The sequence below is a fragment of the Rousettus aegyptiacus genome, unplaced genomic scaffold (genome assembly GCF_014176215.1).
Source record: "Rousettus aegyptiacus isolate mRouAeg1 unplaced genomic scaffold, mRouAeg1.p scaffold_m13_p_5, whole genome shotgun sequence".
In the NCBI taxonomy this organism is placed as follows: Eukaryota; Metazoa; Chordata; class Mammalia; order Chiroptera; family Pteropodidae; genus Rousettus; species Rousettus aegyptiacus.
Window position 1 is genome coordinate 75,783,298 of NW_023416308.1, and position 22,129 is coordinate 75,805,426.

At 36.1% G+C, this 22,129-nt stretch overlaps 1 protein-coding gene across 8 annotated transcripts in view; it reads left to right on the top strand.

The window, feature by feature from the left end:
* C2CD3 (C2 domain containing 3 centriole elongation regulator) overlaps window positions 1–22,129 on the top strand; it is a 108,443-nt gene that overhangs the window by 44,865 nt on the left and 41,449 nt on the right. For all 8 annotated transcript variants that reach the window (XM_016161429.2, XM_016161432.2, XM_036221348.1 and 5 more), the window contains exons 12-22: window positions 492–610; window positions 2,531–2,653; window positions 3,421–3,915; window positions 6,192–6,343; window positions 8,191–8,437; window positions 10,800–10,980; window positions 12,233–12,416; window positions 13,133–13,305; window positions 14,417–14,540; window positions 18,742–19,010; window positions 19,493–19,582. In XM_016161429.2, coding sequence (XP_016016915.2) covers window positions 492–610; window positions 2,531–2,653; window positions 3,421–3,915; window positions 6,192–6,343; window positions 8,191–8,437; window positions 10,800–10,980; window positions 12,233–12,416; window positions 13,133–13,305; window positions 14,417–14,540; window positions 18,742–19,010; window positions 19,493–19,582 — 2,157 coding nt within the window. The remainder of the gene's footprint in view (window positions 1–491; window positions 611–2,530; window positions 2,654–3,420; window positions 3,916–6,191; window positions 6,344–8,190; window positions 8,438–10,799; window positions 10,981–12,232; window positions 12,417–13,132; window positions 13,306–14,416; window positions 14,541–18,741; window positions 19,011–19,492; window positions 19,583–22,129) is intronic.

The following is a 22,129-nucleotide window of genomic DNA, read 5'->3' on the forward strand; positions in this document are numbered from 1 at the left end:
TGGGACCTTGTCTGAGTGTGACAGTAGGAGTCCCCTAGTCTTTAGCCAGAAAGTAAACTCATTTGCATTATTATAGTTTTTGATTCAATTCTTCCTTCTCTTCATTTACCTTCATCGTTCCACCTCCAACCAGCCCCCTTCTTTTGTTACACTTCCTATCAACTCGTCTTTTGAAAACAGTTAAGTCATATTACCTTATACCCAGTGAAATGTATGGAATCTCTTAATATATCTTATGCTCATAGGTTTGTCATTCATTTCTCATCACAAAGCAGAGCAAAATAGCACTGCTTTTCTTCTCTGAACCCAGGGTTTTCTCTTTGTCTTTACTCCTTCATTTCCTAACATTTTTGTGATGTTAACACTGGCAAGACTCTTGAAAGAAATTTTAGTTAGATTTGAAAGGGAGGTGGGTGGTATCAAAGTATGGTTCAATGATGGCTCTAGTTGGGTAGCATGACATGTACTAATGTATCTGTTTTTCCTTACAGTGGTGAAATTCCAGCAGAGATTTGTGTTTCCAGTACAGTTTGGTGGCCCGATGATAGAACACTGGTGGAATTCCAACCTCATTTTCCAAATTTACACAAAGAAAAACTCACAGATAAAGGTACTTCCAGTGATTTTGACCTTTGCTTTACCATTTATTCCAGGGATTTGGAGCATATTTAAAATTATATTTTGCCTAAATTAGGAATTTCTCTAGTTTCAAACAATACTAAATGCTTATGATTATTATTTATTATTATTATTGTTAATCACTGTTTGTTGTTTATTTTGGACCAGATATTATGCTTTATTTGCAGTTTGATATAGACCGGATATGCTAAAGGCTCTATATGAATACACCGTCAAATTTAATCTTTACAGCTTAGTGGAATAGAGACATTATCTTCATTTTCCAGATCACGAAACTGAGATTAAGTGAAGTAACTTTTCTAAGATCACCCAACCTAATAAAAGACAAAGCCAAGACTCGATCCCAAATCTCTAGACTTTAGATTCTAAGTCCTTAATGTCTTTCCTGTGCTACCTACTATGGAGAATTGAGTATTTGGATTGATATATGCTGTTACCCTCAATTTGAGATTCTGCTTTCTGTTTTCAGACAGAATATACAAAGTATCCAGCCCATGTCCAAAGTAATGTAATGAGGGTAGCAGTTTTGATCAACTCATTCCAAATTATAAGATCCATTTGCAACTGGATTTTAATCATAAATCAGTAACTATCATGAGCAGTTTTTACTTCCTTCAGTGAACAAGTAGCTTTTGTAATCTTTGACCTCCTCCTCTTTGGTATGGATAGCATGAGGAATGCATGTTGTTTTCTTTTTGTTTGCATTTTTAGAGGCTATAAATAATACAAATTCTTTCTGGAAAATCCAGAAAAATAGAAAGAGGAAGAAAAACACATAATTCTATGACTTCAAAATTGCCTCTATAAACATTTCACTATAATTACATGGAATTGCCTAGTTAATGAGTTTTTTTCTAATTTTAAAAAATTATACATGTTTTTAATAGAAACTTGAAAAATATTTTTAAAAAACAAAAATCACCTACATATAATCCTCTCACCAAGAAATAGCTATTGTTACTATTTGTATGTCTCTTTTATCTTTTTAAAATCAATATAATATATGTAAATCTTTGACATGTTAGGATAATTTTGTATGCAATTTTTATCCTTTTTTTATTTAACATTGTCTTGAGGGTTTTTATTCATTTTTTCAAAAATATATATTTAATCTTTTACTTACAATTTTATAAATATTTTAAGATTTACTAAATAGATAATTTAATACCCTATTTTTTTACCAAACATCACAATAAATATTGTTTATATTCATACTTTTTGTAAACATTATTTTAATAGCTACATATTATTTCATTGTAGAAATGTGCTATAATTAATAATTTGATTATTGAACATCTAGTTATTTCTCTGTTACATTTTAAAATATACTTATTTATGTATAAGCTTTTGATATATTTATTATTTCTTTAGTATGAATTCCCAGAAGTGAAATTACTGGGTCAAAGAGCACAAATGAATATTCAAAGCTTTTATAGTTATTGCCAAATTTTCTGTCCAAAAGCATGTTACCAGTTTATATTTCCCAACTTTGAGCAAATGACAGCCTGTTTCTCCATAACCTTGATAGAATCAGGGATAGTGTTTTGTAATTTTCCTAGCTTTAATGGCAAAATTTGTATCTTAATTTCATTTTGTATTTTTAAGAGTAAAGTTGAACATTTTCATAAAAAAATAAATAAACTCTTAAAAATAGAAAAAGATAATCTTCCAACTTTTTTGTGACTCATGAAATCCTCTATAATCTTCTAGGGAGAAGTACTGAAACCCAACCAAAATATGGCAGAATATGGGCTGCTTAGAGTTGCCTCAGTCAAATAATTAAGCTATTTACGTCATGGATTCCTTTATAAGATATCATATTTTGTCACTTCAGTTAAAGTTCCCTATGTATCCTCTTTAATTTAACCCAAACTTTTCTTTCTTCTCCCAGCCAGAAGTCATTGGATCTGCATCACTGCCTTTGAGAGCTGTCATTCAGTCTGAGCTACTTTCTTTCAGTGACCAGCTTCCAGTGCAACCAGAAAATGGTCAGACTCCACTTGGCCCCCTCAAGGTATGTAGATATAGTTCAGGCAGTTATTTATGGCACATGTATTACTGGTTAGCCCTGAGAATACAACGATGAACAAGAAAATCAGGGTCTCTGCTCTTGCAGCTTATATTTAAATAGGGCAACAGAAGTGCTGTGAAGGAATAAAAGGTATAATGTGATAGTGAGTACCTGGGAGGAAATAGGGAGATGGTGGTAAGGCTATTTATTTTGTGAAATGTTCTCCACTGGGGTTTACCTAAATCACTTATTACTATGATGATTGAAAGATGATTTCTAACTCCACCATTAACTCCATCATTCCTTGTACATTTATTAATTGGCATCCTACTATATCGAAGAGTTGACCCATCTACCATATTCGTTTATATTGGTACATACTCATGGCTTGGTACATTATTCAATTGGTTATAATCTATTACTATTATTATTCATTTTGATGCTCAAGTTGTCTCAGATTTGGCCAGTGAGAGCCACTTCAACTGGATTCTGTGTCTCCATCCTTTTCTGAACATGTTCTTATTTTCCAGCACAAGATTATGTTCCAGGCTCATCTCATTTACATTATATTATATTATATTTTTAATGAATCATCTGTCTAGCTTAATACCAGTAAGGTAATATATATGCAGTTTATTAATGTTCTTATTGTTATGGTATTAGAGTATGAATTAATTTATTTCCTAACAATCTAATGCTACATCTACTCCAAAATTCTGATTCTGATTCTAGAAAAGATTCCTACTCACTCTTCCTTTTGTGTTCTGTAGGTAACTATGGAACTTGTTATAGATAACAAAGATTTCACTGGTGTCAAGACTAAGTTAAATAGCAGTACCCAACATACCCCACTTTGTGCTGTTACAAGTCCAGATAAGAAACTACCAGAACCTAGCCAACGTGTTACCTGTACCAAAAATCCACAGAACCTAAATCAAGTACATGAAGAAGCTGCAAAGGAAGCACAGAATTTGGTGTTCCCCAACTCAAAGTCACCAAGTCCTGTTGCACCATATTCTTCAGCCTTCATGGCTGTGCCAGCCTCTCACAATTTAGTAAATCGGACAGATAGGTCAACAAAAGAGAGTGCTTTGCTGTTGCATGTGCTATTGATGGTGCCAGATGGGAAAGATTTCATTACTGGAGAATCTGAAAAACAACCACCATGCAATGTTTATTTTAATTGCAAACTCTTCAGCACAGAGGAAGTCACCAGATCTATCATCGCATGGGGCACAACACAACCAGTCTTTAACTTTTCTCAGGTAACTTTGTACATGTCTTAACATGTCATACCCATTTGGGGTGGGAGACAAGTATGTTTCCAAAGTCATAATGCCATTGTTAAGGAAATCTAGAATGTTCAGACTGGCAGGGCCCTTGCCATTATCTGAAGTGCAGAGCCAATCCCACTATTGAATGGAAAGAGGAAAAGACATTGCTGGCATTTTTAAATTGTTTCTATCTTTATTTTTTTGTCTCGTCTCAGTTTCTCAATATGTCTTTTACCTGAATTCTGAGTTCTGTTCCTTGCTGCTTCCTCTAGGAAAAAGACATAGCGTTAAACTTTTCTGCCTTCCTCTTCTTTTTCTCCGGTCTCTCCTTTTTTTATTTATTTTTTCTCTTATTTGTTTCTCCACTTATTTCAACACTCAAATCAGTAGAATTTGATGCTGTTGCTTAAATTGTTTTTTTCTTGATTTTTGCAATTCTATTCTTTTATTTTCTTCCTGACTCAACAGCTGTTCTTTTTGGTCATTGGGCCAGTAGGAGAAGAAGAATGACCTCAGCATGTCTCCCTTTCTCTTACTTTTAATTATCGGTGGTCCTAGTCATTTGTCTATCCTTGAAATTTTTCCAAACCTCCTTTTCCCTGTGGTCACCACATCTGCTCCCATAGCTTCAGCTCTCATTTATATGACTTACAAATCCACACTTCTCTGTAGGCCAGACATTGCCTTCCAGTTTCACATCTCTGTATTTAACTGCTTGCTAGTCATCCCCACCAGGATATCTCAGAAACACTTTACACTTGACACCTAACACATCACATGGCATATTGCAGATATTCCATAAAGATATGTAAATGAAAGATGGTTGTCCTGGACTCTTACATATTTCTTCACCAAGTCCATAAATGTGCAAACTTAGTTATCTCTGGAATAAATCCTCATTGCCATTGCTTTCATTCAGGCTCTCGTTCTCATTCCAAAAAGCTTTCAGACTGGCCTGTTTCTGGTCACTCCCTGTCCCTTTCTCTATGCACCAATAGGAATGATCTTGCTAAAACACTAACCCTTAATATTTCACCGCCCCGCTGTAAAACTCTCAATGATTCCCCATAGCCTCAGGATAGAGTCCTAATCCTTAGTTTGGACTACAAGACCCTTTAAGACTGTCTGTACCTATGTAATCTTGACTCTTGCCACTCTTTCCTCACACTAGATTGTCTAATTATGCTCAGCTGCTTGCAATTTCCTAAACATTCTCTTTTCCTACCTCTTGTGTCTTTACAAGTGTTCTTCCTTCAGCCTGGAATTTCTCCTCAACTTTCATGACTCCTGTTAGTCAAAAATTTTTGTACTAGTTAATTCCTGCTTATCCATACGATTTAGGGTTACTTTCTCCTGGCAGTTCCCTCTGAAATCTCCCTATCTGTAGGTTAGATTGATGTGTTCTACTTTTTTTTTCGGTTTTAGGAAACATGTACTTGGGGTACCTTAAGTAATTGGAGTTTCTTAGATACAAAGTGGCTCTGCTCTCCTGGTATCTTCCTCTAATTGTGCCTTATATCATTTATGGTTTTACCCTTTTGCTTCTAATGTTTTCTGTTGATTTCATAATTGGGTCTTCTCTTTCCTCTGCTTTTGATGCTGTACTGCAGGTTGGATTCCTTCAAATTGGTGGACCCTTGATTCTGTCATTAATTTGACCTCCTCTTGGCTCTAGATCTCTAGGTGTCTTTGTGACTTTTCTTCTCTCTTTCAACTGGCTGGCCAATTCTAGAGTACTTTTATACCGAAAATCCAGATGATCAGTTGGCCTTGCTATTTACCATAACACCTGTTGGGCAGAGCTTTTTGCAATGTACTATACCACTCAACCGATGGATTGCTACACTTTGGGTCCTCAACCCTTTTCTAATCAGTAGCCGTCTTTGTTTCAAAAACATCAGCCTTTCAACAGAGGTTTGTTTACATTACAACTGGGTCATTTTACCTTAGAAAAAGTTGAATGAGCTTGGCAGGTGCCACGATTGACACGTCTGATAACTCTGTGTGTCTCCAAAGTCCCATCTATATGAGCTTTGTCATCAGAGAGCTTATACCATTTCATATTTGTCCTTTATATATGTTGGTCTGTCACACCAGACTGTGGCTTCAGACTGAGGATGGAGATTGGGTTTTGTTTTAATATCTTTAGCTCCTAGCACTGTGCATGACACACAGTAGGCTTTCAGTAATTGTATGTTGAATGGAAGTATGAATCAGTCATTTGTCTCAGGTGTGAGCTTTTATTTTTTGTTCGTTCCTCTCCTCAGGTGATTCCTGTCTCTCTGTCTCCCAAATACTTGGAAAGGCTTAAGAACAATGTGATGGTAATCGAAACTTGGAACAAGGTGCGGAGCCCAGGACAGGACAAGCTGCTCGGGCTGGTGAAACTCCCCCTCCATCAGTTTTACATGTCATTCAAGTAAATAGGATCTTTTGGAGTATTCTTTACTTTACATCTTTAACTTTGTATGGACTGAAGAAGAATTCTTATGGTTTTCAAATATGACTAGCCCTATAATTCCTTGGAGGATTTTTTTCAAATTCAGGATAGTTTCTGTTCTTTCCCCTATGTTAAAGCAGTCTTAGAAATACTGCTTACCATGTTTCAGGTCCTATGCTAAGAATCTTATCCCATCAAGTCATTTAATCCTCACAACAATCCTCTGAGGCAGGTAACTTTTATTTTCCTTATTTTACAGATGAGTTAACAGAGGCACAGAGAAGTTAAATAACATGTCATATATATCATAAGTAGTAGAACCAGGTTAGAACCCAGAGAGCCTGACTCTATAGAGTTCATTCTCCTCACTAAGAAGCTCTGCTGTCAAAGGGTACCACCTCATAAACTAATGATTTATCACTGTCACAAAACTAGTATTCACATCAGCCATTTGCAAGATTTCTATACTGAATATTGTCTTTTAAACCTTCAGATTTGATTACTGTACCTTACTTATCACTACCCAACACAGGGTATTGGTTTATCTGAAGATGATTTCTGTCAGTACAGACTATTCATTTTTGTTTTGATTCAAGGTGCTGATTTTTAATTATTTTAGCACTGACCTCTTTCCTAACAGCTTTCTCATGTGTTGTAAATGCTGTGTTTTATATTTTACAAAGAGTACTTTTGTGGACATTGTCTCACTGTGAGCCTTTCTATAACCGCAGGAGGTATTTTCATTATTCCCGTTTTGCAAATGAGGAAACTTGTCCTTTAATTTGGAGAAGTCAACCTCTCTGGCTCTTTTCATGTCTGTAAAATGAGGGTGAGGCTAGATCCCCTGTCTCCCTCTTGGAGCAAGTGTGAGAATCTAGTGAGAAAATAAATGGGTAAGGCTTCTGTGAACAGTTAAATACTTATTGATGGTAACATTGGAAAGCATGGTCAGGCTAAGGAGTACTGCTGGAATCCTGGCCACTGCCAGCTATAGGCTTTGGGCTTTTTCCTCTTCTTTTTTAGTTGTGGTATTTGCCTGATCTGGTATTCCCCTTCCCTTCTCATTTCACTTGACCCCTTTACTGAGAGAGCATAAAACAATAGTAGCTACCAATTACTGAGCACTTACCATATACTAAGCATCATAGTTGGTATTTTATATTTGTTATCTCATTTAGTCCTAACAACAGCCCTTTGATGGAAGTTTTATTACCTACATTTTAAAGATGAGGAAACAGATGTAGAAAGGTTAAATTGATTACTTAGCGTCAAACAGCAAGTAAGAGGCAAAGCTAAAATTCATTATGGTATAATGAAGAATACTGGACTTTTTCTAACCTGTCAGTAGTGGACAATATCAACCTTAGAAGTGTTAGAAGGATTATAGAAATTCTGTAAAGCACTTGCCACATAGTAAGCACCCAGTAGATGGTATTATTAGTAATATTATCTAAATCTTATCTGCCAGACTCCAAAGTCCGTATTTTTTTTTTTTGGTTGACCACACTATATACCTGTAAAATAATGCAATTCAGTTGGTCTCTACTGAGATAGTGCTCCATCCTAGACACTGGAGATGGGTCATGATGACACTGAGATAAATCAGACACATTCCCTGAACTCAGATTGCTACATTCGGAACTTATCTGCCTTGTAATTTTTATTTGATGGATTTATAGATAGAATCATATTTTTTCAAACCATTATTTTTCTAGTTGTAGATCCATTTTTAACAAATTGAGAAAATTAGCCAAGTAAGAAATGAGGCAACTCTGTGACATGATTGATGATTGTTACTTGCTCATGAACAATTTCTCTCCCTTTAGAGATCCCAAGATTTCTCGCCTGCTGCTTGATGCTCAGTACCCAGTTGTTGCTGTCGACAGCTACATGCCTGTGATTGATGTGTTCTCAGGCCAGCAAAATGGGAGTCTTCGAGTCTTTTTAGCTATGGGTTCTTCGGATCAGATAATGGCACTACAAAGATTAAAGAATGAAGAAGGAACACTTCCTCCCTTCAGCCCTAGGCCACCCCATTTTCTGGACCCACCGTCTGTAGCATCCATTGCTATGGTAGTAACTAAACACTTAATTATTTATAAAACCAATAATCTCATTTTAAGGTGTACAGTGTGATTATCACAGTCAAGCTAATTAGCATATCCATCACTTTACCTAGTTACCTACTAGTTACCTTTTTTTCTGTGTGAGGTAAGAGCACTTAGATTACTCTCTTAGCATATTTCATATATCATATCTTGTCTTGCATGTTTTGGTGAAACCATTGCCCCAGATTCTTACTTCACTAGTGAAAGGCTTAACAAAAGAACATAATTACACTCCAGTGCTTTCTGCAGATCAAATGAATCATTGGCGTTTCTCTTTATGGTTTAAATGGATATCTGTGACCCTCTGAGCTCCTTTAATTTATAAGGAAAACCTAATTGAACAACCAGGTCTTAATCCTCTAATTTACTAAGTTAATCACCCTTAAAAAATATTGGAGTGAATCTTTAAACTGCTCTAAAAAAAAAAAATCTTATTTAAAAAAAAATAATAATAATCTTATTTTAGAAAAAAAAAGTTAATCCGAGGGAAAATTTTGGGGGTTGGGAGATGGAGAGTGATCCCAAATATAAGCCAGCAAAATCTTATTCTGTTTCTTAACCAAATCCATTTTGGAAAGTTATAGTGAAGTTCGTTGCTTTTCTAATAACCTAAAAGTAATTAGTTTTGTATAGTGCTGTACAGCTGAGAAAGCAACTTGACATACTTTATCATGTTTATTTTCCTAACAACTGCAGGTGGTGGGTCATTGTCATTCTCTTTTATAGGTGATGAAACAGAATCAAAGAGGTCATGTTACTTGTCCTGGGTCTTATAGCTAAGAATGAGAGAACTGGAGTTCAGACACAGGTTTTCTGACTCCAGAGCCACTATATCATGTCCTCTCATATCTTATGTTTAGACTCTCTTGATACCTAGTATAGCCAAATCTCAGTCTCCACACCATTTAAGTATGTTACTTGTTTCAGTATTAATCTGAATGACAAATTTAATGTCTCTAGCAAAGGAAGAACTATTAGGAAAATATCTATTAGTAGACTTTTGTTTGTTTTGAACTCTTTTCTTTTTCTTTAATAAGGTCTATCAATAGGTAGTGTTTTATTTTTATTTAAAAATGACATAAAAACACAAAGGAAAATCATTTATAATAGTCCCAAATATTATGTATTATATGACCCTCACATTGCAGTGTAGACTGAGATTTTGTTAAATCCCATACTAAAAAAAAACTTACTCACTATACACACAGAAGAAGTCCTCGAAAGATTAGATATCAACAAATACAACTGTTTTCCTCCCTCATCCAGTTCAGCATCTGCAGAACTGAATTTTTAAATAACTGTAATACCGTATGGCCAAATTAGGCAGCTGCTGTAATTTGGAGAGGTTATTTTTCCTACATTTTTCTTCTCTGGGGAATCAAATTATAAGTTTTATGTTTCCATAAGGAAGGTTTTTGAGCAGACATCACTGACATATGGTTTTAGATTTCAAAGCAAAGACCTAATGCAATCTCTGTTCCAATTTTACTGGATTAGTAATTCAAATGTTAAGTATGTATAAATCGTACAGTCTGACCCTCACCTGAATCCAGAATTCCCCCTTTGAATATTCCCAATAATTAATTATCTAGTATCTGCTGAAGCTGTATAGAGTAGAGGTAAAGAACTTTGGCTCTGAAGTCAGACTACCTGAGTTCAGATCTTGGTTCCACTGTTATTAGCTTTGCGAGTTAAATTAGCTAATATAAGTAAAGGGCTTAGTACAGTCCCTGGCTCATAGTAAATAATAACTACATTATTGTTATTAGTACCTTCACTAACAGTGTATTCACTACCTCCCCAAGTATTCCTTAACCATTAATGAATAGTTCTGGTGTTATTCCTAACTTCATAAAAATAGTAATTAAGTAACAAAATATTTGGTTGTACTGGTTATAAAAATAAAGTACAATACAATAAAAAAGTAGTAATTAAATAAATTAATGCCCGCTTGCTTTAAATATGTATTAAGGACATAGCGTTCTATTCTTAGTGTACTTAGAATTAGCAACAGATGTTGAATTTTATCAAATGGCTTTTTAGCTTTTATTGAGATAGTCTTTTTTTCCTTTGTTTCATAATGTACTAGATTATATGTATGGATTTCGTATAATTGAACCAGTCTCACAGTCTAGAATAAATCCAGCATGATCCGATTACCTTAAGCAGCTGTGAGACTTATATATGATGAAAATTAAATATCTGTTTTTAGTATCAGCTAATTAATTATGCTTATTTCTTCATCTATACTCAGACTTCATAGAGAAGCAGGAATATTGTAAGCAAGTTGCTTTTTAAAGCTCACCGGTTTCTGTTTCATTTAATAGGCAGAGGACCAAAAAAATGGATTGTTGGAGCACCACTTTGAGCTCCATATAGACAAGGTTAAAGGACTAACCCCTCTTCAGGCAACAGTATGGGGAGAAGCAGATTGTTATGTCCAGTACTACTTTCCAGTTCAAGACTCGCGGTCCAGCATGCTAAAAGGATCTGAGTTCCTTGAAAATGGTGGGTTTGGGAGATTAGATCTTCTCATTCTTATATGATTCTTTTATTGAATCTACTTAGAAATTTTTTTCCTGAGTGAATTTTGTATTCCTCAATGTTTTCAGTCTTGCCTAGGCAATATAGGAGATAGACTAAGTGTTTATATTTTAGAAAAAATTTTTGGTAACTTTATTTTGATTTGACTTCAAATTTATGGAAAAGTTGTGGAAATAGTACAAAGAACTTCTGTATACCATTTACCTATATCCAACAATTATTTACATCTTGTCCCATCTTATATCATTTACATGTCTTCTCACTTAACATCTATAAACATACAATTGCTTCTCATTATTCTATAAAGTCTTCAAGAGCACTAAATTAAAGAATACTGAACCATTGGTTCTGGGGAAAATCTGTATATATACATATCTTACATAGATCATAATCTTAAATCTTTATGTAATTTTTTTTTTTTAAATTTAACAAAGAATTCTAGTCATTTCTGAGAGCTAAAACAAGAAGACAGAGTGTTGCCTTGTTCCACCTCAGCTTAGAATGAACAAGTCAGGTGACTCAAATTTGTTGCCATTCTGAGCATATCAGCAAATAACTGCAGAAGTGCTGCGGGTATTGGTTTTGTGATTCAAATAACAGACCTCGTACTCAGAATATACAAAGAACTCTTACAAATCAATAATCAAAAGATAATCCAATTAAAAATGGGCAGAGTATCTGAAAAGACATTTCTCCAAAGATACATAAGTGGTCAATAAGCACACGAAAAAATACTTAACATCATGAGTCATTAGGGAAATGAAAATCAAAACCACCACAGAATACCACTTCATATCCTTTAAGATGGCTATAATTTAAAAAAAAATTTAAAAAATTAAAAATAAACAGGCTAACAAGTATTGGAACTTTCATTCATTGTTCACCAACAAAGGGATCTCTTCTGTATTACCACAAGACCTTAGGTACCATAGCTAGTAGGGGAATGGACCTGGTAGGAATAACACAATTTGAAGATACAGATTCTGGTTCCAGGTCTGTGACCTACCAACTCTAAGACCTTTAGGTTAAGCATGTAACCTCAAGATGTCCATATCCTCATCTGTGAAGTAAGAGTAATAATAGCTGCTTTTTCTTCTTTATAGGAATATTACTGAGGATAAAATTGAATAATACTGGATATTAACATACCATCTTACTACATATACAACATTGAATGATATGTTGGATTATTCTGTATTGTTTTTCTTTTCCAAAGGAATCACTCTGAAGCCCTTCAGATCTGCAACCGCACTCTGTGTTCCAGATCCCATCTTTAATAGTGAGCACCATCACTCTCTCCTGTTGCCAGCCGAAGTTCCAGTGCAAAGACTCCTACTCAGTGCCTTCTCGGCACAGGCACTTGTGCCTGGAGGTGGAGTCCACTTTGAAATCTGGTGCAGGTACACTATGGAGAACCCAATCCTGTGCCTAGGAAGGAAATACATGATCATAGAGCATCTTTCCCTTAATGCATGTCACAGACTTTGACAGATTCCCAGGAAAGATAATGGCATGAAAAAGGTGTTCAACTTCTCCTTTTGCATTCCCACCCTTAAGAAACCAACTAAAATGACTAAGAGTATAAATCTAAAAGGAAATGGCATCAGGAACAGAACCAGGGGAAAATGCCAGAATTTTTTTATAAATAGAATCAGTTCGAAATTAGATGTGCTAACTTTGTGGTCTAAGAATGGGATGTTTTGACGAGAGGGAACTAGTGTAGGTGCTAACAAATCCTCATTGTAGCTCCAAATTTGAGGGGCTTGGGCTTGAAGCCATAAAAGAGATTGGGACTGCTCCACTTAGAGCCACTTTAGCTACTGCAGAATGGATGCTTTCAGGAATGACTCCTCTCAAAGGTTCAGGCCAGATATAGATACCTCAAACAGAAAACCTTTGGGAAGCTGAGCTTTGTCCTGAACTCAGGGGATAATTTATGGGGTTCTTTCTGCACATAATAGGCAGTAAATCCAGCCAGACACAACCACAGCTCTATACCACAAATGCAGATCAAGCTTCAAAAATAACTAGATACTGAAAGTCAATCCCTGGGGCAGACTGAATCATTCATCCACCTAATTCTTCCAACTGACAGCTGTGTTTTTGTGGTTTACAGATACTATTATCCCAATGTGAGAGACCAGATGGTCGCCAAAGGAACTTTACCATTATCAAGGATCTGTGCCATGGTAACCATGCAACACCGTGAGGATGTGGGAATACAGACGTTTAATCTCCCTTTAACCCCTAGGCTTGAGAATAGGAAAGAACTAAGGAACCAGCCATCAGGTAATTGAAGACTAGTTTGTCTTTCCCTTTCAAAGTCAGTATATATAAATATTCCTTTTCTCTCTAAATTAGTGGTTCTTCACATTCTATGGTACTTACTCTTTTAAGAATCTGATGAAAACTATGAGACACTTTTTCTTAGAATATACACTGCAAATTTTGCATATAATTTTAGAAAATTTATAGTTCCATAGACTGTCTATGTAAATATTGCTTGTCTCATTTCACCTTTAACTTCAGCAGACATTTAATAAGTACTCACAGCTTGAATCCTAAGTATTATAAGTATGCTCAGAGAATTATTATTTCAAGGCAACATAAGCAGATGTGTGATTGGTGGAATATAATTAACATGAACTGGGAATTCATTGTAGGAGAGGAGAAGGTTGGGATTTAAAGTTAGAAGGAATTTATTAGAATCTGGAGTTTTGAATTATATCCTAATGGTTTCAGCAGGATGACCTGCCCCCCAAGTATATAGATAACTAGGATTGGCCTCCTAAATTAAGTTACTATACGTGCTTGCCGGAGAGTATCTGCTGAAACAAAAGGTTTTATCTTGCCATGATTAAGATTGAGTTATTCCTCCTGACCCTCACTGATCAGTTCGTTCTGTTGATCCTCGAATCTTTACCTTAAATGTGGTAGTGGGATAGTAGAATTTAAAAAAAAAAAGGCATACGAAGAGTGTTTAAGCTGGTAGTGCAGGGGGGTGATAGAAGTATAAGACAGAAAACTTTTTAAAAGTCTTAAAAAAAGAAAGACTAGAGTCCATCTCAATTTCGTAAAAATAACTGGGATTTTAGAAAATCTCAGATTAAGTTCTGACTCTGATAGTTGTATGATCTTGGCAGACGATTGAATCTTTGAGCCATAGTTTCTTGAATGTAAAGTGAAAATAGTATCTTCTGTTCTGCCTTTCTTAATTCTGAAGTACAATAATATAATGTGATTCTGACCATGGACAGATTCTCTCACTGCTAAGGCCCCTTACTATTCATTATGATTATAGGGCTTATTCTCTTCCTTCCTTCCTGACCAGCTCTTGGGGCTTGATAGAACAGATTCTTCCAACCCACCTTTCTTTTTTCCTTTTGTCCTCATTCTTCAGGTTTACTGGACGTGGGCCTAAGATACAGGTGTGTTCCAAGGACAGCAGAGGGAGTTCTTGCTGCCCGAGCTGTCTCTATCTCAGTCCAGATTATCAGAGCATGTGGTCTGCAAGCAGCAGCCAAGTAAGTCCACCTTAGAAAAACAATTCTCAAACCTTTTTGCTACTGCAGTCCACAAAATATAAGCTGCTCAGATACGTAAACCTTTCTTGTGTACAATTTTCAGTTCGGTAACCAAGCTCTACTTTTTTTCTCTTAAGAAAACATATAGGAACATAAGTTGCAAACTTTGCTATTTTAACTGTTAATTAGCAACTTAGTTTCTTGATTTTGCCCAACAGGGTCATACCATTTATTCCCACAGTCATACCGTATACCTTCAAACCATGCCAGGACCAGTTACTGCAACTCTTCTGTAATCTCATGTTCTGTTTCTGAGTGCCACCTTTTATTTTTCTAGCTTGTTCCCTTCAAGTCTGTTCTCAATACAGAAGCCAGTGATCCTGTGAAAACTTAAGTCAGATCTTGACACATCTCTGTACAAAACCACCAATGACTTTCCATCTCATTCAGAGTAAAATTCAGACTCCTTAAAATGACTATAAGACCCTACATGATCTGACCCCATTATTTTTATCACCTCATCTCTTCCTGCTAGTCTCTCCCTTGCTCACTTCACTGCAGCCACTGGGCTTATGGCCTCTGTACACACTACACTACACATTTACCTCTCAGGACTTTTGTCTTGCTGTTTTCTCTGCCTGGAACACTCATTCTGTATATAAAGAACACGGGCCTCTTTACCTCCTTCAAATCTTTGCTCATTCTTCTGCCTACCTTGAATGTTCTTTTTGTTCACTAAACAAGCTCTTATTTGCTTTCAAGACTTTGCAGCTTCTTTGCAGCTTCCCTTCCTCTCTTCCTACACATAGACAGAATTGGTGCTTTGTCCTTTGTCTACTACCACCTTGGTTGCAGCACATATCACTGTTTAAATTATTTACATGAGTTTTCCTCCACTAAGCTGTGAGTTCCTCTAGTCACAGACAATGCCTGAAGTCCTCTCTGCCCCGCCCCCACCACATAACAGGTGCTCAGTAAGGAGAACTAGGTCACAGTCCTGCTGCAGACTAGTTCATTTTGTACTTGAGTTCAAGAAAGAAGTACTTCTTAACTTTTTCCTTTATTGTAACTTAGATTACAATAGTCTCTAAATAACTGAATTTCTGCCTGCGTGAGATCTGATACTGAAACATCTGATAAAATGTTCAGTCTATTTAATATTTTTCCTCCCAAAATTCTCTAAGGTAGACTTTTTAAATAATTGCCTAAGAACATTTTCATGTTAATGTAAGTGATACAAAGACAATTTTTTAATCATGTCACTCCTTCACATTAAAGCTTCTGATGGTTCCCCATTGTCAATAGCAGTGGTGTCCTAATTTTAATTGTATAGTCCTATTAATATAGAAATAAAAATTTAGCACACCCTCCAGATATGTATATTATTCATGTATAAATCATCTTCATGTACTGCTATACTAATATTTTAAATACATTATAAAAACATATCAGAGTTGTAAAACTTTAATATATCAGATAACAAATATAGAAGTTTTCATATTTTCTTCCTATGCCCACTTAGTTTACCCTATGAATCCTCTAGGTTGTACACAATCTCCTTTAGGGACTAGTGGTCCACAGGATAAGATCCAATGTGATAAACTTGGCATTCTGGACCCTTCAAAATATCTTAATCTGAATCTTGAAAAAAGAGTAGGACTTATCAGCATGCCCAAGAGAGCTGAAAATTATTCTGATGAGAGGAAGGAACATGTACAAAGGTATGGAGGCATGAAACTTGTATATCTAAAGTACCAGTTCTGTGTAAGACCCCACCAAGGTCAAAAATCTTAAATATGGTATTAAATTAACTACTATTTAATTGGCAGAGAAGGACTTAGAATTTAGATACTCAGTAAATCTGATATAGACTGAGTAATATGATAAGAAACTCAATAGTCTCTTTCTCCGGGGACTCATCGGGAAAGTCACATTGGATGGCAGGCAATTTGTTATGAGTCCCACACTTGGTCTGTGTTACAGTTTGGAGTAGGAAGGGCAAGAAGCCAAGCCAATTCTTACACATTCTTCTGGTAAGTTGGGAGAGTCCCATAGGATGTGAGACAATGCGTGGTATAATGGAAGCAGAACTGCACTAGCAATCAGACCCATTGGCTTCTAGTCCCACCTCCATCTCCCACTAGCTGTGCATCATGTTCAGCTAATTTCTTTACCTCTCTGGGTTTTTTCTTCTAGAAATGGAAATTATGAACACCTCCTCTGATTTTATAAGATTTAGTGTAAAAATGAACAAATGTGCACTGTTAGTTAACTCCTATATCGATATATGGAATTTTATGATTATTTCCACTTGTATAGATAATTAATGTTACCTTAATGAGCCAGTAGAATATAGAAAAATCAGACATAAGTTTTATTTCACATTGCTCTCATTGAAGAGAGGAATTCTTGGTGTTCTAAACTTCCTCCTTTAAATCTTCACTCTGGTATCCAAATAGCAGGTGCTCTGAATTAAGCCTTCTCTCATCAAGAGAAACTAGCCCCATTTTATATGTCGGTGGTCTTCCTAAAAATACGTTTTCAGTGTCTGTGTAAAGAAAGCATTTTCTTATTCACTTGAGCCTTCTAACTCACCTGATCTTTAGCTGAAAGTGAGTAGAAAGTTCCTTGAACATAGCCAGTAGTTTTTAAGTTCCATGAGGGTTGGAAATTGTAGTTATTTTTCTATTATATACCTAGCTTTAAACCCAATGCATGACACTCTGAGCAGATACGCAGCAAATAATTATTGAATGAGTGAATACAGACCAAGTTGGGGCCCAGACTTTTCAGTCAAATCACTGCTATCTCTGAGAGTTCCATATTCAAAGTCTTTTCACTGCCTGAAGGCAGGTTCTCTACTTTCTATATGTTATCTAATGTAATTTTTACAACACCAAGTAGTTTATACTTATTTTCAGCCATTGCTAACACTTGCTTCTATCTCATTTTTCCTAGGCATAATATATATTTTATAGTGTTGGGTTGTACGTATATACATCAGTCTACAATTAATGATCATTTTGGAATAATTAATTTTATTTGATTGAAATTGCAGTAATCATCCAAATATACAGACATCTTTAGTATCTGTTATATCGTTATCCTATCCTCATTTTAGGAAACCGAAACTTAGGAGAGGCCGAATAACTTGTCCAGGGTCACACATTAAATGGTGCAGCCAGGATTCTAACCCAGATCTGTATAATTCCAAATTATTACTCTTTACTGATGTATACCAAATATAGTAAGCATCTTAGAGGAAGAAACTGTTACGTCTCCTTCGGGGCTATCAGGAATTGCTTCAAAAAGAGGTGACCTCTTTGACTAAATGTCAGTTTATACCCTTGAGGAATTTGGAGTGAGAAAGTTTGTCTAATACTATACCCACACACACAGGATTTGACTACTGTTTATGAGCATCAAAGGTGGGTAGAGTCTATCTATACATAGTGGAACATCTGTAGTGAGAAAGAGAAAAGCAGCCCCTGACATCAGGGAACTGATCTGACACTCATAGCTAGGCTTTGGTGTTTTCCTGTTGAGCATGAACAATCTCACAGAACACCAGCACCAAACAAGACTGTTCTGTGACCATGATCAAGGAAGACAAAAATAAGGTTATTCCATAATCTCGTGTAAATACAAACCAAAACAAGCTCATTATGAAAATCACAAAAATACGCAGCCTTTTCCCACCCTGCTAACTTGAGCAACTACCACTGCTTTTCCAATTACAACTTTAGCCTTATTCTGGTCTTCCCTTCTTCTAGATGACATACATTAAGGATACCAATCCAGAGGAAAACCCCACTTCCTCAAACTCTCCTTCAAATCACCTAACATGAGACCATTGCAAAAGTCCTTTCTGATACCTTCTTACTAAAATGTCCCATGATTCCCCATGATGTGTAATGAACAGTAAACCCCGCTAGTTCAGCTATAGTTGATTCCTGGTAGTCTTTGGCTGAAGGGCATTGACAGTACATTGGTATGTTCTTGGGGTGTTTCTTCGACCCCATGCACATACACTCTGATACCCAGATTACTAAGGAAGTATATTGTGGCACTGCCAAAAGCCTAGATAGGAAACCTATGGTTGGTTAATGTTCTTGGTAGCCTCCTAGGTGGTGGAAATGTTTTCTAGGCAGTCAGGCTGATTTCTGATATTTCCTTCTCCTTCCCACCCTTCTCCCTACAGGGCTTTGGCTGAGCAGGAACCCTCTCTACAGTTCAGTGCCACAGTTGGGGTCAATGCCTTTGTCACCATTCATCTCTCCTTCCTGCCCAAGGGAGAACAGCGCCAAACCCGCCCTGTGGCCTGTACCTTCTGTCCTGAGTTTTCCCATCATACTGAATTTTCGTGTAACTTAGTAACTCAACACTGCAGTGGGGAGGCCTGTTTCCTGGCAGAGCTGTTGGAGTTTGCAGAGGTCACTTTTGCTATTTATCATGAAGATACCAAGTCAGGTGAGCACCAAATAACTTATCACAACTAGAATTAAAGGGGGCTTTGTTTTGAATGTTACAGCTTTCCTAGGAAATACATGCTAAAGTATTTAGGGAGTAGGGGTCATATTCTCTGCAACTTACTTTTGAATGGGATAGCAGAAATAAGTAGAATATGTATTGTGCATGTGTGAGAGAGAGAGAGAATGTAGAGAGAAATAAAGCAAATATGTCAAGGTGTTAGTGGATAAATCTAGGCGAAGGGTATGTAGATGTTCACTAATAACTCTTGAAGCTTTCTGTATTTTTTCAAAATGATTTAAAATTTTATATATATATACAAACGACTAATTATTTAATTAAAATGATTTAGAAGGCATTTAAGCTTTGACTGGAACAAGGTGATCTCTAATGCACCTTTCAACACTGACAATACACTGTAAACACCAAGTCTTGGGCCAGTAAACTACTAAATAATTTCTCTTTTCTGTTTGATTTGCCAGCCAGTGATATAACCTGTATCCAGTCATTCAAAGATTATCTGCTTGGCGTAGTAAAGGTTCCAACAAAAGAGCTGCTAGTCAAGAGATCTGGTGAGGATTCTAGATTATCACTTTCTAATCCTACCCTTTCCCATTCACTTGCCTGCAAGAGATCATCTGGTCTGGCTTCCTTTCAAGATATGCAGAACAAAACAGGATCCCTTAACACATGCTTCTGAATTCTCCTAGGTACCTCAAAAGCATTTTAAGTCCTGTCCTAATCATTTCACAGTTCTTCTATTAAAGCAACGAAGCTCAAAACATTATACTGTCCTGTTCACGTAGGAAAGATGATAATGCCGGTAATAAATATGGCACTGTCCATTACATTATATAGCACTTGGTGAACTATTTCCTCATATCTTGTTTGAGCCTCACAACAACCCTACCTGGCAGGAATACAAGATCTTTTTCTTTTCATTTAGCAGATGAGAAAATTTAGGCTCACAGAGGTTAAGCGATTTGCCAAAGCCACACAGCTAGTGAGTGGCAGTACTGGAAATCAAATCCAGATTTGCTTGTTCTTTGTCACTATATTTTCCTCTCTCACTGAAGAAGGAATAAGAATAGAAGGTGAAGACACAACCACCAAAGCAGTTTGGAAATTATTGGTCCCATTGTATTTATTACTAGCTTGGTGACCTTGATCTCTCTGAGCCCCAATTTTCATAGCTCATGGATGGCGGCTGTTAGTCCTGACAAGTCTACAAGGTAGGAATTGATTAGAATATGTGAAGTACCTGACACATAGCAGGTACTCAGCAAATGTTAGTTTTCCTTCTCTTGCCCATTTTCCTCCCTAGAATTACATAATCTCGTTTCCAAAATTCTGTCATACATCTTCACAAGTTTAATTATAAATTTAAATTTGAGTAATCCTCTAATAAAGAGCATTATGCTCTAATAAAGACCTGGGTCCTATGTGTCTGCCAGAGAGAAGTCCATACAACTCGATGTAGGGTTTTAATCTCACTTCTGTTTGTGATCTAGAAAAAGTCACTTCATCTCTCAGATCTGTAGTTTCTTCGTCTGTAAAAATGGAGATAATTAGATCTACTTTGCAAGATTATTGAACCATTCAGTGAAATTATACATGTAAAATAGCTTGGCACGGGGCTAAGCACATGCACAGTTTCAGTTTCCTTCCTTCTGAAACATACTGTAGAGTTTGTCGGGCAACAGGCACTGTCTGGGAAATCACATCTCTACAAATTAAATTTAACCCTTGGAAATAAACCTTTTAGACAATTTGAGATATATCATTTGTTTTTGTTTTCAGAGTTGTTCTAAAGTGAACATTCTCTTTTCTTTCCTCCTGCCAATCTCAGTTATAGAATTACAGAGCAAAAAGAACCATCTAATCTAGCGGTTTTTAAGTGCTATAATGGTGTGATATGAAATCTCGTGTATGTGCATTTGTGCATTTGTCTGGGGATAATAGTTTTCATTAGAGCCAAAGGGGTCTGTGACCAAAACAAAAATGCTAGAAACCACTAGGTTGTGAGGAAATTAACACCCAGGGAGGAGAAGTTGCTAAAACCAAGGCCATAGGCTGTTAGACTGACCAAGCTGAAGAAGTCTTAGAGATCAACATATTCAGCCTCCTCATTTAATGTCTAAAAACTAGGAAGACCCAGAAAAATTATGCCTTTTCCAAAAGTCATAAAGCCTTAAATCACCTTTGGCAAATTAATCTCAATACATCTAAATCTTCTCATTTCTATAAAGTATAGATAATGAAACTTTTCTCAGAAAATTGCTGTGACTATTATACCAATCTACAGTCTGTTTTACATAATTGTGAAATCCAAAAAGCTCAGAAAATCAAAAGTTTTTTATTAACTCATTAAGCAGCCAAATCTGACCTCACCTGACAGACTATTTAGTCTTCATAACTTAAGCTACTACCTGATTATATAAAGTTTTATTGCAACACACCATGGCCATTTATTTAAATATTGTCTGTGCCCACTTTCTCACTACAACAGCATAGCTGAGTAGTTGCATCAGAAACCAAAAGACCCAAAACCCTAAAATATTTACTGTATGGCGTTTTATAGAATAAGTTTACCACCCCTCGACTTCTATAACTACTGACTGTTACATAATATTCAGTTTATATACCATATTGCCTTTCTAAAATCTGAAAAAATCCTAAATTTAGAAACACATCTAGACCTAAGAATTTCAGATAAGATTGTGAACCTATAGTAAGTGGAATGTAGACTCCGAAGCCAGCTAGACCTAGGTTCAAATTCTAATTCTGTCACTTGGTAGCTGTAATAATTTGGGTAGGTAACTAGGCTTCCATTTTCTCTTCTATAAAATACAGATTCTTATCTTATTTAATCCTCAGAACTTCTCAGAGCTATCAGGAGAATGAAGTGATATATATAACACTAGAAAAATTTCTGACACATAGTAAATAGTAGAGTAGCTGTCATTATTTTGAAACCTAGTGCCTGGTCCTTAGCGTGTGTTCACTAAGAGGCAATTCTTTTGGTGGAGGACCTGAGACTAGACCCCAGATCTCCTAATTTCTTATCCCTTGCCTTTTTGATTGTACTTACAGCACCATAATAGCATTTCACATTTTTA